This window comes from Pseudopodoces humilis, chromosome 8, assembly GCF_049639895.1.
Source record: "Pseudopodoces humilis isolate 2021_Gansu_Grassland_sample_001 chromosome 8, ASM4963989v1, whole genome shotgun sequence".
Lineage (NCBI taxonomy): Eukaryota > Metazoa > Chordata > Aves > Passeriformes > Paridae > Pseudopodoces > Pseudopodoces humilis.
This window is the reverse complement of record NC_142207.1, coordinates 21,363,797-21,379,560: the sequence shown is the minus strand read 5'-3', so window position 1 is coordinate 21,379,560 and position 15,764 is coordinate 21,363,797. Positions and strand designations below refer to the sequence as shown.

General features: G+C 42.4%; 2 protein-coding genes across 9 annotated transcripts in view; both read left to right on the top strand.

The window, feature by feature from the left end:
- The first annotated feature begins 4,890 nt into the window (after positions 1-4,890).
- ATP5MC3 (ATP synthase membrane subunit c locus 3) lies at positions 4,891-8,279 on the top strand. Its single transcript, XM_005519821.2, has 5 exons — positions 4,891-4,954; positions 5,036-5,113; positions 6,074-6,151; positions 6,507-6,700; positions 8,035-8,279. Exons 2-5 carry the CDS (start codon positions 5,075-5,077, stop codon positions 8,147-8,149), a joined length of 426 nt encoding a protein of 141 aa, XP_005519878.1. The 5' UTR covers positions 4,891-4,954; positions 5,036-5,074; the 3' UTR covers positions 8,150-8,279.
- Positions 8,280-12,276: 3,997 nt separating this feature from the next.
- ATF2 (activating transcription factor 2) overlaps positions 12,277-15,764 on the top strand; it is a 47,848-nt gene continuing 44,360 nt past the window's right edge. For 3 of the 8 annotated variants that reach the window (XM_014249484.2, XM_014249485.2, XM_014249477.2), the window contains exon 1: positions 12,277-12,348. The gene's annotated coding sequence lies outside the window, so the exon portion shown is untranslated. Of the gene's footprint in view, positions 12,349-12,559; positions 12,617-12,787; positions 12,880-13,376; positions 13,551-14,689; positions 14,804-15,357; positions 15,586-15,764 lie in introns of those variants that run through there. The other 5 variants (XM_014249479.2, XM_005519819.2, XM_014249483.2 and 2 more) reach the window with 5 other exon arrangements.

The window sequence follows — 15,764 nt, the reverse complement described above, 5'->3', positions numbered from 1 at the left end:
GTTATAGGGCCATTTCCCCTCCAACCAGGGATCATCAGCTGGAAGTAGAGACTCTGAAGGAGGTGGAGGAAGGCAAAATCTTTCTGCCACAGTCCAGTGTACCCTGCTTTTGCTCTTTGCGTGACACAAATAGCCATAACAGATCAGTTATCCAAAACACTAATTTAATCTCCAAAAGATTTACTAATTCCTGTGGGGTTTTCTTGAGCACTGAACAGCAACATTTCCTATTTCTCTTTTCATATTATGAGTGGCCAAAATGTATGACCCAAAAACACTTGTCTAGGATCATTTATATAATTCTGGGAAACAAGAAAAACAACAAATCTAAGAAAAAATGCTTAGGTATTTCTGTTTAAAAACTAAGAATCTGATGTTGCAATTTCCTCTGCACAAAAAGCCTGTATTTCCAGAAGAGCCCATATGAAAACATTCCTCCATTTTTGATTTCTTCAACTTCAGCTATGAAAATTGGATACTTCTGACAAAAAATGGCTTCAATTTGGGCAACTTGGCTAATTTGGCTGTCTGTACTGTGTATAATAAGAAGGGTGTCAAAATTGGGTTGCCTATGTTGTGTACTAACCAGCGCAGCCAATAGTGTCAGCTTACAGCTGAACTTTGTTTTTTGTTCAAAAGGTGTTTAGTACTGTTAGTTGCATAAAAAACATTGCTGAATTTCTTTTCATTCAATCCAGTAATATTTTGCAACACAGAAATTCATGTGTGTGTTATCAGTGAACTGACTGACCATTTCAGGTATCAGCTGTTCTTTGCAACCCAGCCTTGGGGAATATTATGAGTCATCAGAGTAAGAAAATTTAGTTAAATAAGTTTATGTTCTAAAGTAAAACATGAATATTCATTGTCAATGTTCTGAATTTTCTGTGCATTTATAAAAATTACTTTGATTAAACACCAGTGGATTGTTTTATTACAGCTTTTCCTCAAAAATCAATTTCAAAAAAATATTGGGCAGATACATAATAAGAATTTTTAAACACATGAGAGTTCAACCTCTGCTCAGTGTGGCAATCCTGACACACACAGCATAATAGATGTGAAGCGTAAAGTGAAACTATTCATGAACCTGGTTATATAAGTAGGGTCTGCTACACCATAGCTTATATGTGTCAAAATGGGATGTTGTCAAGAGGAAAAACATTCTGCAGAATATCCTTGTAAAGGAGAAGTTTGGAATTTAGTTTTATCATCTGCATTCTTACAAAGCATCTCTTATGATCCAGCCAATTCTGCAATTAAAACAACATTACTTATGTCAAAATTGGCCAACTACTAATAATCAGTAAGGTAAACAAGTATTAAGAGAGTGCTACCAAAAGAATTTCTACTTAAAGCAGAGCCATCTAATAATGTCTTTGTTCCTTCTTCCCAGAGCAAAAATGGTTTCAATACTCTGGAGTGTATTAATTCTGCTCTACATGTATCTTCTTTCCACAAGCCATTGCTCCAGTTCTATGAGCCTGAATGGGAAGATTCAGTCCTGAATAGGAAGATTCAACCACACAGCTGTGAATGGAAGAGGTAGAACCGGCCCAGGCTGTGAAAAACCCTGAAAACCCCTGACTTTGAAAATCAATATCAATCAATGCCCTGCAAAGTACATCATAAATCTGGATGTTCAAGAGAGCTAACCCTGAGGTAATACACCTTAAGTTTTAAAATATTTCACAAACATTAGGATAATCTCAGGAGGCCCTTGATCCAATTTTGTCCTTCGGGCCTTCCAACAATTAAGAGTTATTGGAATATATTTGTTTTCCAGACACATCTCCTCTTCAAAACAGATTTTTTTTAAAAAAAAGACTAGTGTGAGTGTGTGACATGTTTTGAGTTAATAATCCTCTGCTGGGAGATAAAACTTAACCTGAAGGAATAGGTTTCGATCTAGCAGCAGAACATTTTATTTAGGCTTTGGACAATGGGATTTCTCTTAACTAGCCAAGATTTCTCCTTCAGCAAATATAGAACATTCAGATATAGGCATTCATCTTTTATAAGTTATTAATAATAAATGTTGAATTCTGGCAAACCCTCCAGTGCAAAGCACTCCAGACATGCTCATTTATTTAGCATTTCACAGAATTGTACTTGTTGAACTGCACCAGTATGCAACTACCATCATTTGTCTGTACCTGGAGGAAAACCAACCCAGATCTATCAGGCAGGCATTCCAGTTTATGGGTACTGTGCCCAGTTGCCTTATTGCCTGCATTCTTGACAGAAATAAGGCTTAATAGCACTCTAAGAAGTCACCAGAAAAATGCCATTTGTATACAACACCCATTCTGCTGGATATTCGTGTGTGGTAACATTCAGAACCTATAGGTATAGATGTTCTCCTTCATTTCAAGATTATAAGTTAAAATTCATGTCACTGTAGGACTGATCCATTGCATGGTGAACCTAGGAAATTAGCTTCTTGGCGGTGAGGGTGCAACAGACATTGCTTTTCTTAAAATAAGGACAAAAAGACTGGGAGAAGCTTTATGGTGCCAGGAGAAGTTTTTAGAAAGCTTGGAAAATTTGGGATGACCTTTTCTCTCTCCTTTCTGGGAAAGGAGAAGGCCATACTGGTGGAACACAGCTGGTGGTCACTTGCTGTTCTTACTGACCTGACACAAACCTGGCTCAGCAGCAGGGAATTGCAAGGCCATAGGAGCTGTGGAAGAGGACTGGACTGGCTCTTCAAGCCCCCTGTACTGCTCAAACATCTGCACTCCATCTTCCTTGCCAGAGGCAAAATGGGGAGAAAACCTCCTCTGTCATCCTTGGCTACTGCACACATGCATAACACAGAGAGACAATTGGAAAACTGGGAACCTGCTCTAAAAGACTTTCAGAAATGTGGTGAGCAACTAGAAATTACACTGTCTTTAGTGCACTGATGCCCTTCCTTGGGGACCTACCAGCAGGTCAGCCATAGGATAGGAAACGGTGTGAGATTAACAAGTGTTTCTTTATGAAGATCTGCTTGAATTAAACTCAGCCTGGCCCCCAGAGATTAGTAACTGCTCTTCAAAATCCTCCTGAAAGGAACGTCTGAGTCACATTCAAAACACAGTATCAGATGTTATGCCTTAAAAGCAACAATAAACCAGTGTTTAATAGTGGTTTTGATACTGTTCACAAAAAATGGCTTGTGAATGTGTTTTTTACAAAATATTCTGTGATGGGAATTGTGACAGAAGAGAGCACTTTTCTTGTGAAAGAAGAGAGTTTCTATTTAACATGGTTTGGAATCCATGTGACTTTGTGATGTGTGTACACAGGAGGGTAATTTCCACTTTCTTCCCCATTCATGAGAGCTGGGGGAAGATTTGTTTCATGCCTGGAGGTCCAGACCTCCAGTTTCCCAAGGAGAAAGCACGTCTCTAACTGCTGTGCATCCTTCCATGAAGTGAATTTCTTCATTGCAGACACCCTGCTGGCTTCTGCACTTCCTAAGGTGAGGTACTCATCTTCAGAAATGGGATACTCTGCATGTCACTGTACAGCAGCATGTCACATTGAAGTCATTCCAACACTACAGCATTTGCCTTTGAATTATGGTTTTATTCATGGTGATGGAAATACACATTCCCACAATAGCATATGGACTGAAATTTTTTGAGTGAAGAGTTCTAACCATTAAAAAGTTTTGTCATTGATACTTATTTCTCAGTATTTGTCTATGGAAGAACCATGTGGCAGACACTTCAGATCACCTCAGTTCCCAAAAAATGTGTGTAAGCTGTGAAAAGAAAAAAACCCCAGAAAACCCAAAACAAAAAAAAAAAACCAAAAAACTGAAAAGCACCCAAAAATACTGTCTTATAACCTCTTCTGCTGGCCTTTACAGACTGACTTTTCACTGCTCTGTTACTATGAGTCTGGATGCACACTGGTTTGGTTCCTGCTGGATTGAGGCAGGGAGCAGAAAGCTGGGAAATTCAAATTGGACCATTGTCTCTCACCTTCGGACCTACAACTGATTACACCTCTCCCATACCTAAGGATCAGAAGACACTACGTTGTAGGTTATAAAAGCAACATTATGGTGAACATTTTTATGTAGCTGTAGAAAGCACCCATTGACCATGTTTGTTGGGGGGTGTTCAAGTTGCTGAAACGGAGCATGTCTCAGCTTTGTGGCATCTGTGGTTTAACCAGTGACAGCAGCATCAAGCGTCCTGTAAGTTTGCAGGAGCCATCCTGAGGCTGTTCCCATCCCTAAATGCAGCTCATGGTCCATTGGAGACCGTTTGCAGCACACTATTTTAGAATTTATTTTTATGGCACAGATTGTGTCAAAGGAAAATCCTACAACTTAATGTTTACCAGTGTTTTACTCACAACGTCGATTTTTCAGTGTCTTTAGTAGTTGGCATTAATACCACTTACAATAGCAATTGACCATTTAAATAATAATCCCGTTATCAAATGAAAAACATAAAAAGCACATGTAAGTGATTAAAACGGGAATCTCGGGAACACATGCTCAGCTCAGTGAAGATAATCCTATTTCCGTTAATCGTGATTAAAAAGGATTCTTTCGTTACTTGGGTGTGAATCTGCTCATCGTGCAGAAATGACTGATTGAACAGAGCCCTTTTGCACACAGCAGGCGTCCTCCATCCCAAGGGACGCAGCCCCTTTCCCTGCCCGAGTCCCGGGGAATGGGCGCGACACCGGTATCGACACCGCCCTTGGCAGCACCGCCCTCACAGTGGTGCCGCCCTCACGGCGGGACCGTCCCCGCGCGCGGCGGGCGCGCCGCCCCTGCGGCTGCGCGTAGAGCGGCGCGCGCGCCCCACGCCCCCCGCCACCGCCAATGGCGCCGGCACAAAGTGACCTTGGCCGCGCCCCGCCCCTTCCGCCGCCCGGCCCCGCCGCGCCTGCGCACAGCCGGCCCTGCCCGCCCGCCCGTCGGCCCGAGCGCGGCATCGCAGCGGTGAGAGCCGCGCCACTCGCGCCATCCGCGCCCATCGCCGCCCCCGCCCGCCGCCCCCTCACCCTCTCCCTCTCTCCGCAGAGACGCCGGATCGTGAGCCCCGGGACGCCGCCCGCTAAGATGTTCGCTTGCGCCAAGCTCGCCACTTCGCCCTCCCTGGTGAGTGGGGGTGCGCGGGGGGCGCCTGCGCCTCCGCACCGGCCCCGTTCCTGTCGGCGGCGGTGTCGGCGACGGCCGCGGGGCGATCTCGGGTTGAGCGGGCCTCTGAGCCCCGCGGCAGCGCCCTGGGACGAACCCGTACCGAGCGCTGCCCGCCCGAGAGCGAAGGGCGTGGGGGTGGGGGTCGGGGAGACTGCGGCAGGGCCGCGTTCTCCTTCCTGCCTCTTTGGCGCGGCCAGGGCCCTGTGCCAAGGTGAGGGGCCTTCGCACACGAGCGCCGAAGGAGGGGGAGGTCAGCGCAGCCGACAGCTCCTGGGCCTGCTGTGCTCCGTGCCTCGCTGTAGGTCAAACTCCAGCCTGTTGCTTATCCTGTGCAAGGCCGGGGTTTTTTGCCCTTGCAGAGATAAGAGATTGTCCTGCACGAAAATGCTCTCTCTGGCCTGCTGAAGGTCTCATTTTGCATGGTCCAGGCCCAGGTTTCCCCTTCAGGAAGAGCTTTGTGCAAGAGCCGGTATGACCTTAGACTGCTGGGAGCCCAAGGACACATGCAGGCCGCTTGTGAAAAAGGATTCATTCATTTGTGCTCCGCTAAATTCAAAAGTTTAGGTTACATCTGTGCATTTAACGACTTTGAAATTCATTTTGATGGCTTTTATTTGTTCATTTCAAAATGTGTTTTACTACCTTCTGGTCGGTCTGGCTTTTTTGTCGCTGTTTTGCTCTATTTTTGGTCAGCATTATGCATGTATAGGTTCAGTGAATGGTGTGGCTATTTGCAGTATATCTCCTGAAAACAGTGCTGTCAGATTGCATGGCGGTGCTTGCTTCTGTATTTTTGTTGTATATCTAGCAGTTCACAGATTGCTTAGTAGCTAATAGTCTTATTATCTTACACACTTCTGTATGGAACACCTGTGATCAAATGTTTCTTTTTTTACAGTTTTTTTCCTCCTCTTACAGATCCGTGCTGGATCAAGAGTCTTGTACAGACCAATTTCGGCGTCTGTGTTGTCTAGGCCAGAGGTCAAGAATGGAGAGGTACCTTATAAACAAAATTCTGTATCTTCCTAAATTATCTGGTGAGCCTAAATGTCCTAAACCCAGAGTTCACTTGTACTAACTCAAATACCTATAGTGTGAAACTTGCTTTAAGTCAAACACCTAATTACACTTGTTGCTGTCTTGCTGTTTCCTCTGAGAAGTCTTTCACATTTAAAGTTGATACTTTCAGGTGGAACAGGTAACATTCTGAAGTTTATGACTTACACTCTGGTCAGTCTGAAGAAGTAGACATTGGATCTAATACAACTTTTAAAACTGCATAATAACACTATCACATGGTCTTTTGTCTGATTATAATGCTTTTTCATGGTTTTTTTTTTTTTTTCCTTAGGGCAAGTCAACAGTTAATGGGGCCCAAAATACTGTCTCCCAAGTAGCACTTAGAGAATTCCAGACAAGTGCTATCAGCAGGGACATTGACACTGCTGCCAAATTCATTGGTGCTGGTGCAGCCACAGTGGGTGTGGCTGGTTCTGGTGCTGGTATTGGAACAGTCTTCGGTAGTCTAATCATTGGTTATGCCAGGTAATCAGTCTCTCCCTTTAAAAACTCTTTAATTGTATGCAGATGTATCTTGAGACAGCTGAACTGTAGAAAAGATAATGGTGCTGTAATAAATTCTGTTAATGATTACTGTTACTGATACACATGGCTGAAGAGAATCAAATGAAGCTGTACCATATTCATCAGGATGGCTCTGTTATAAAATTCAGAACTTTGTACACTCTTCCTGGAGGAGAGCCATGAAAGAAATTTCATCATTACACTTGGTCAGTTTTTCGGTCACTGAAGCCCAGTGTTGGAGCATTCAGTTCCAGAACTGAATTAAAAATGCAGCCTGTATATTTTTCCATGTAAGAGGAAAAGTCCTAAAGAAACACAATCTGAGAACTGGTAATAAGGACTGAGAGTCTGTATGCTTTAGTCTTCATAGTCAGCATCTTTGTTTAGGAATGGATTCCTGATTTTCTGACACATTCAGCTTTCCATCTCTGAATATTCAGTTATTTTAGCAAATGAGTTATCATTCCTTTTAGAAATCTGAAGGGTGCAAGGGTGAGAATTTTGTAGTAGGGATGAACTTTCAGGTAATTTTGCAACATTCCTGTAATAGAAGTAGTTCACCTGGCATCATGGAAGAGCAGAACTGATAGAGGCATAAAAGGTTTCATGTTTTTCACTACTTTTTCAATCACTTAAGTCTTACTTCTAAATAAAGATTTTTAAGCCTTATTGAAGACAAGAAAGTTAATTTTCCACTTAAACAAGTGTTTTCAGTACAGTTAATATATCAAGTTTTGAATTTGGCATGAACATGTCAATAAGAGATTGTGGAACATTGCTTCATAGTTTTATGTTTGGGATCTTCTCCTCTCACTTTTTGAAGACATATTCATTGCATTTTTGCAACAAACTGCTGCATTTTTCTTTCTGTTTTGTTTTTCTTTGCTAGTGCTAAGTGGTTTCAGTTCCTGTATTTGCCCTAAGAGCTGCTTAAAACATGATACACATGAAATTCCTTGGAGTATAGTTCTCATGTCACAGATGTGAAATAAATTTCTAAAGGCTAGCACTGAGAGTTTCTGCATAGGAGGATGTAGAGAAGTCAAATTCAAAAGTTATATGAGTGTAGTAAGAAAAACTGCTCGTTTTCAAAACCCTTACACCATCTACATAACCTGAGTCTAGTCTTAATTGACAACTAATTTGTCTTCAGTGAAATCCTTGCCAAAAAAATTATTTGGATTTATTGGATTTTCCTGTTATAGAAACTGTAGCAAGAAAGTGTGAGGTTAAACTGCATGAAAAACATCTTAATTGTAAGGATAAAAAGGTCTTACACCTTCTCTTTCTTTTAGAAATCCTTCTCTGAAGCAGCAGCTGTTCTCATATGCTATCCTGGGATTTGCCCTGTCTGAAGCTATGGGTCTCTTCTGTCTGATGGTTGCTTTCTTGATCCTATTTGCCATGTGAATGGAGATCTGCCTGTAATATTGGCATTGGAATGTAACTGCATTTTATGGGACTCCCAAAATGTTGGTGTCATGGAAATTGATGCTATTTCCAAAGTCATTTCATTAAAGATAACAACTTTAACTGTCAACTTGTTGCCTTCATTTATTGTCTTTCTCACTGGGCTATATGGAAGATGGCATTTTGTAATTCTGTCTCCATGCATTACTTCTGATAATGACATATTGCATAGAGCCCTTCCAGTCAAACATTTATTAAAATTAGTGTCGCATACACTTGAAAGATCAAAGGATGCAGAGATTAAGTGTGAAAGGCTGTACTGCTGGCCTTGTTCCTTCACCTGTGTTTTTGGTTTTTCCTAGGCTACCTGACACACACATTCTGGCACCTCTTGATAGATGGAGTCAAACACAGATCCATGAAAATGAAAGGAAACCTCTCCTCATAGCAGTTTTCAAGTACACTAGATATTTTGATTACCATGGTAGGTTTTCCACTAGCATCTAACCAGTGTCTAACCATTGAGCTAAATAAACAACTGCTTTAGTATTGTCCAAGACATTTAGTTGTGATACATGGACATATTTTATAAAGTTACTGCATTTTCAGCATCACTTAATTAAAAGAGCTTCCACCTTTCCAATTTTGTAGTCAGCCTTTGCATTATCTCACACATTCTTTTAAGAGCATTAGGATTAAAGCATTTTGGTTAAAAAAACCAGCTGCAGTATCTACCTTTACTCCTCTTGTAGCAGTCTAAATGCATTAATGGTGTCATCTGTACTTGGAGCAAAACACTTTGTGCTACTATACTTACCTGGGGGAGTGGGGGTGATAGCCTCAAACTTTATGCAGAATATTAAATAATCTGATCCTATAACATACAAGCTGGACTTTTTAAGAATATAAGCCAAGCTTGTTAAATGTTTTGTCATCTTGCTGTTAAGTAATTACTGAATTAAATACAGGAAACTTTATTGGAGGATGTGGAGAAATTATTAATGGCTCAGATAAGTGCAAGGTGTGGGTAAGATTTTGTTTTAACCTGAACTAAAAAGTACCAAGTGGGTATTCAAAGAGATATGGTTTAGTGGACTTCAGTCCACTTTAGTTTATGGTGGACTCTGCAGTGTTAACAGTTAGACTTAATGATCTTAAAGGTCTAAAACACCTTTCCTTAAAGGTGTTTCCCAACCTAAATGATTGTAGAATTTGTGTGGCAAAATTCTAGAACTTAGCATGAGAAATAACTTTCCCTGTATGTTCTTAGTAGAAAACAGTAATCTCCAATACAGAGAATGTTCTTTTATATATGTGAATTTTAGGAGTGTAGGATATGAAGCATCTTAAATTAGTGGTTTTAGAACAATATTAGTGTCTTACACAACTAGAGCAGGAAGTGGGGGTTTTGAGGAGTGAGAGGGGGTAGGAGGTGAAGCATATTGCAGGTACCTTCCATGTGATCTGTGCTCATGCACTGGTGATTTTAGGGACTTGCTATTACCCACTCTTGCAAGCTGTTGATTGCAAAGCTGACACATTTGTCCTGGCTGAAAGGTACTCTAGACTCTAAAGCTCATCTGTCTACTGCTGTCCTGGTAGATGGTGAACTTTTTTCTCTTGCAGTACAGCAGGGATCACTGCAGGCATCTGAGGTGGCAGTCTATTTCCTAAAATCATGGACTGCCCAGTGGACTAGCTTAATTCAAGGTTCAGGTTTCCATATCACTGGGATTTGGCCAAATAGGGATCTTCAGACAAATAGGGATCTTTGGTCAAGTCCAGCTCCAACTCTGCTAATTCTGTTTGGGAATTTGTTTGCATATAAAATGTTTCTGTGGAGTTGTAATGGTTTTTGGTGTAGATAGAAGACCTGGCTGAATTACTGCTCTGTAAGTTCACTGAGAAAGACACCTGAGTCACCATGAGTTACTTGAATCAGATTTGAATGATGATTTTTGGATTTATATCCTATCTTCTACCACATGCATCACCTTCTCAACATGAACCCTTTTGTGATCAGCCTTGCCTGAAAGGCAGTGGACATCTTGGGTGATCCTATATGTGGATGTGAAGGTTGTTGTAGTAGTAACATCTCCCCAAGGTTATTGCCTTTTAATTCACTCTTAGGCTGGTGAGCATAGGCCAAACTCAGGCAAAGTGGCTGTTCAGTTATACCAGTCATGAAAGAATAGATCTGGGTTCCACAGATAAAGATTAATCAAGGACTTTTAAAACAAGGCAACAAACCTTCACACAGAGGATTATCCTCCTTACAGACAGTAAGTGGCTTAGAGTTAATGAGTGATGGGCAGACACTGACAGGTGAACTCTTACAGGGCACATGGAATCCCTTTCCAACAGATCTTGGTCAATTTCAGTGCTCTGCCAGAGGATCCTCAGTTTTCCTAAAATGCTTACAAAAGTAACAATTATTAATGTGTAAAAGACATATTTTTTTTTCTTACAAAAAAATACCCCAACCCAGTCTTTGCATTAATAGAGCAGGAACAGACCGGTATCTCTTAATCTTCCTGTAAGAGTTTACATCAAGAAATATTCCTGTAGGTAAGAGACCCCAAACTTAAGTTTCATGAGCTGTTACTGTAGGCTTTACTTCCCTGAAACCTTTTTCAGTTTCTTCTGACATGGACTGTGCTGAACTTAGAGATGGCCAGCTCATGAAAATTTGTCTTTTAGGTTCTCCAGACTGAAAAACTGACTGCTCATGTTTTACTGTTGAAGATGAAGCCAGCTAAAGCAGAGATCTTCATTGTCTCTGAGTAACTGTTCTGCCTGCTGTTCCAGTAGATCAGACATGACACCACCTCTGTAATAGACATGTTATTCTAATGGAAAATTAAGGAAATGTTGAAGTTACCAATTACACTATTCAGTTATTGCTGCAGGTAAAAGTGATTCATCCCTTGCTGCAGGTAAAATTGAACATCCTGCTGCTGTTTTTTTTTTCCCTTTTCTTGCTTTCCTTCACTTTGATTTTTGCATCAATTTCACACTGAACAAAGGCACCTGTAGTTCAGTTTTTTAGTCCAGGCTTAGGACTGCTGCTGCTATGTAATGGTGAGGCTAAACGATCAAAAAATACTTGTTTCTAATACAGGTCTTAGTTGCTCTCTGAAGAAGTAAGATCTCTATTCCTCTCTTCTGCATGTACAATTGATTCCTTGCAACATGCTACTTTAAAGAATAATTCCACCTTTAAGTAGACAGTGTACTTCTATGCAGTGCTTTCTATCCTACCATATCTTGAAGAACTTCGCAGAAGTGCTGTACAGTGCCCACAAAAACCATACACAAGAAATAAAACATACCATACTGACTTGTGCAAGTTCAGAGAAATTCAGCCAAAATGTATTTTACTGGAACTGATACTACTCTTTTTAGAAGTACTTTATTGTTATGGCCTTGCACTCTCAGATCAGTCTCAGAACAAGATCAAATGATACACATTAACAGAATTAAAGTGTCATGTGTGATTCAGAATGCACACTAGCTAAACTGTATTGCCATATAGGGTTATGCTACTTTTTTAAAGAATCCAAAATTCTCTTAGTTCCTCCTGTGTAAAAATACAGGCGTTTGCCATTATTCTACAGTGCTGCAGCATTTTTGATACATTAACCAAGAATGTTGAGCACAACCATGGTTTCAGGCGCACACCTCGCTCCTGCCCTGAGTGGGGGTGTATTGAAAGATAGGGAACCTCGCCCGTACAGGGCTTTGAAGCTCTGATTATTCTGAAAGTTAGATGTGACAAGCGCATGATGCCTTGCCGCTGAGCGAAGCCTTGCAGTGGTTTAGTCTCTCTACGTGGTGCCAGCCGTCCTCAGCTGCCTGCCCTCCTGCAGATCCCGCCGCAGAGGGTGGGCACCTCATCCTGAGCTCCCTCCGCCACGGCCGCACCAATCGGGCTCCACCGGGCGAGCTTTGCCCGCCGTGCCGAGTGCGGCAGAGGCGCTGTCCGTCCGCCCGTCCGTCCCTCCGTCCGCCCGCCCGTGCCGCGGCGCCGGGGTCGCTGTGGGCAGCTGGAACGGCCCCGCCCGGCCCCGCCCCCGCGCCGCGTGACCGCCCCGCCTCGCCCCGCCCCGCCCCGCGGAGGTGTCAGCGCGGCTCTCGCGAGAGGTGACGGAAGCCCGCGGGGGACCCGGCCTTTAATGTGCGGTCCGGCCGCGTTCCGGGTGAGTTTGTAAACACGGCCCGGCCCGGCTCGGCCCGGCACGGCGGCTCCTCCTCCCTCCGTGCTGCGGCGGCGCCGGCGGGCGGGGGCGGCGGGGCGGGAGCGGCACGGCGCGGCGGTGGGCGGGGGATGCCCGGGAGGCAGTAACATGGCGCCGCCGCTCCTCTCCGCGGCAGCCCCCTCCCCCAGCGCGGCCTGCGGCTCCCGCCGCCCCTAGAGCGGGGCGGGGCGGCCCGGCCGGCGCCGCGGACACCGGCACCCGCCCGGAGGTAGGGCCTGGCGGGCGGCCCGGGACGCAGGGCGGCGGGGCGAGCGGGTGGGTGAAGGGGCTGCAGCGCATCCGGGAGCGGGGTGCCCCACGGGGACATCGCCGGGAGCTGCCCCGGGCCCGGCCCGCGGCGCGGAAGGCGGGAGGAGGGGGCAGCGAGGCCTCGCTTTTCCGCCTCGCCCCAACTCCAAGGAGGCCTCCGTTTGCATCCATCTTCGTCTCTGAGGGAGAACTTGGTCCGTGCCGGTGCTGGTGCGGAGAAGGGTACGGGTGCGGGGGATGCTGGGCGGGGGGCTAACAACAGATTTTCTGCACCAGAGAGAGGTGTTGGCCTGCCTGGTATCTGGCAATAGAGCTGAACCTCCTGGACCAGTTTCCTCATTGACTTTGCCTGTTATTGTGCATAATGCCTCTCGAGTTGTCAAATAAAACATTTCTGAAGCTTTCACGTGAAAAAACATGTCACAGAGCCCCAGTTAGTGATAGCTGCACGATGTTCTAGGCACAAATGTTTTATGTCAAGATGTAAGCTCATGTTTGGAGTTAGGGGAAACGTGTGCTGCCATGTTGCTTCTGCAGTCTTATTCTACGGCGTCTTTGCATCCCTGGATGGGGATGAGAGACCCATTTGTGTGTTTTTATGCCGTGCTCATGCACTCTATGTCCCTCACTTGCTTTTCGTTCTGTAGCTTTCTCCCAGAGGTGTTTATATTCCAGTAGTGATGCTGTCACCTGTTTTCTTAGGCTGAAATGAGAAATTTGAATAATCTGAACGTTCTGAATCATCCCCTACTTTCCAAACAGTGACCACAAACATGGCTGAAATGTATTTATCACCTTTTGAAGCAGTGGTTTCGTTTTCTTTTTGATGTATTCTACTCATGGCAGTGAATGTCACATCCGCACTTCTTGCTGAGCATAAAGCCAGAGAAGAGGTAATAAAAAGAAATGTTCTGAAGTTTGGGTCATAAGACTGCTAGTTCTGGTTAGATGCTAAATTCAGCATGAGCTGAGAGGGTCAGACCAATCCTTGTGGTTCAGGTCTTCTGCCAGTGTTCCAGGTGGAATTTCTTCAGCCATCCGCTGACACAGGTTGCTGTCTGTTAATGGATGTAATTTTAGAGGGACAAACTGTAGTCCAGTTTGGCATTCGCATACTTGAATTAATTCTGAAGTGTTAATAATTATGCAATCCAGAATCAAAATTGGCAAGTTGTCTTGTTAAAAAAAACTAAACAATAATTTTATCAGGACTGGCTGTTATAGAATGCTTCAAAAGAATTGTCAAATTATAAGAAACCTTAATGTGTACATAGAGTGAAGCAGCTCTTTTAAAAATCCATTGGGATTTTATGTTTCAATACTGACATTGCATGCTAATGCTTAATCAAGTAGTTGAGCTTTTGATCTTCTTCACAATGTAGTTGATATTTCTACCCTGACTTGAATTCTAGAAATATGAATATGTTTGGTAGGTCTTTTTCCAGAAAATTCTAGACTGTGCAGTAGCTAATATAAGGTGCTTTCAGATTTTAAATTTCATCATACATACTTCTATTAATAATCTTGTTTTTCATGCTGCTTTTCTTTTGTGACCACATTGAACAGCATGAACTATGGTATTTTCATTCTTGTTTCATTAAATTTTGAATGTGCCTAGTCCTAAAAGTTCATTTCGTCATCAGCTTTTTTTTTTCTTCTACTCTTAATTAAGTTAAACTTAAAATTTTTTACACTTTTTTACATCCATTAAGTTTTCCTAACTTAAAGTTATTTATAACATCAACATTCCTAATGGTTTCTTAACATAGTTTTGAGCTTTTGTATAAAGATTATGCAGTTTTTTATTTTCAGATGTGCAAATGTGATTCAATACTGTTAACTTTTATTTTAATATTGAATAGATTTCAAGTTACCATTGTTCTGCATAACTGAACTGTATTTGTTTCACATATAATATGCGCTCTAAGGAGGCTTTGGATATAGTTAGTGACATAAATATTAAGTATTGACTAATATTTATGCAATAATGCCTCTTTTTTTTTTTCCCACATTTATGCTGTACTGTTTTCAGCTTTGTTCAGTGTCAGCTTCAGTTCAGCCTGAAAACTTTTCCATTAGCTTCACTTCAGATAAGAGCTTCTCTTAAGCAAGGCATTCCAAGCAACATATTATGTTTCCTTCCCAGGTAAATCCAATGGTGATTTATAGAAGTGCTTACAGGAAAGAAAAAGTTCATTCTGTTTTAATGAGCAAGAGGAATCCTGTAGTGAGATATTTGATATATTTAAAGATTTTTAGAATTAAATTTTTAGTTAATTAATTCCATTTTAGACTTCAGGAGTGCAATCTAAGAAAATGTGAAAAGCAAGTAACTTTTTGTTAAGCTTCTTTTTTAAAATTTGTTAAAACAAGTGTAAATAGTGAGGTTGGGTTTCTAATGTTTGTTAGGTTGAAGATGTTCAAACCTAGATAAATGAGCTGGGGAAAGCAAGCCTTAATATTTCTGTAAGCAAATTGTGAGAAGGTGGGAGGAATATTAACCCCTCTGTATTTCTTTTATGAGGTACATTGACATTTTGCTTATCTACAAGAGCTGTATTCACACAGCCTGAATTTTTAGTAAGTTAAAGAAGTATCAGGGGTGTCTCTGAAAAATCATTAAGCCAGAGGGTTGAATTAGAAACCACCATGTTCAGCCAACATGAAGTGTTAGGCCTAAGGACCTTTCTTTATGCCATTAATGCTCTCTGTTTACCAGAAATGGATCTTCTGGTGGAAGAAGCCACTCCTGCAGCTGAAGGAATTTAATTGCTTTGTTACTGTATATGTGACTATCTGTTCATCTGGCTGTCTTGTTCTTCCTGGAACTTGTGAAGTCAATCATCCTTTCTTTTGTCTTTAAGTCAATCATCTTTTCTTCCTGTCCAGATACTCTGCCCTTTATAGAATATAGACAAATGATGGAAGGTATGGAATTAATTTTAGACATCAGATACTAGCAGTTAAGTAATAATATCAGCAAAAAATGCGTAACATTTGACTTTTTAAAAGAAAAAAAGTTGAGCCTTGTGCTAGCAGCATAATGTGAAGAAGGAGCACCTGTCTTCCTGTTTGCCGGCCATTGCTATTTATGAACTTTAAATACT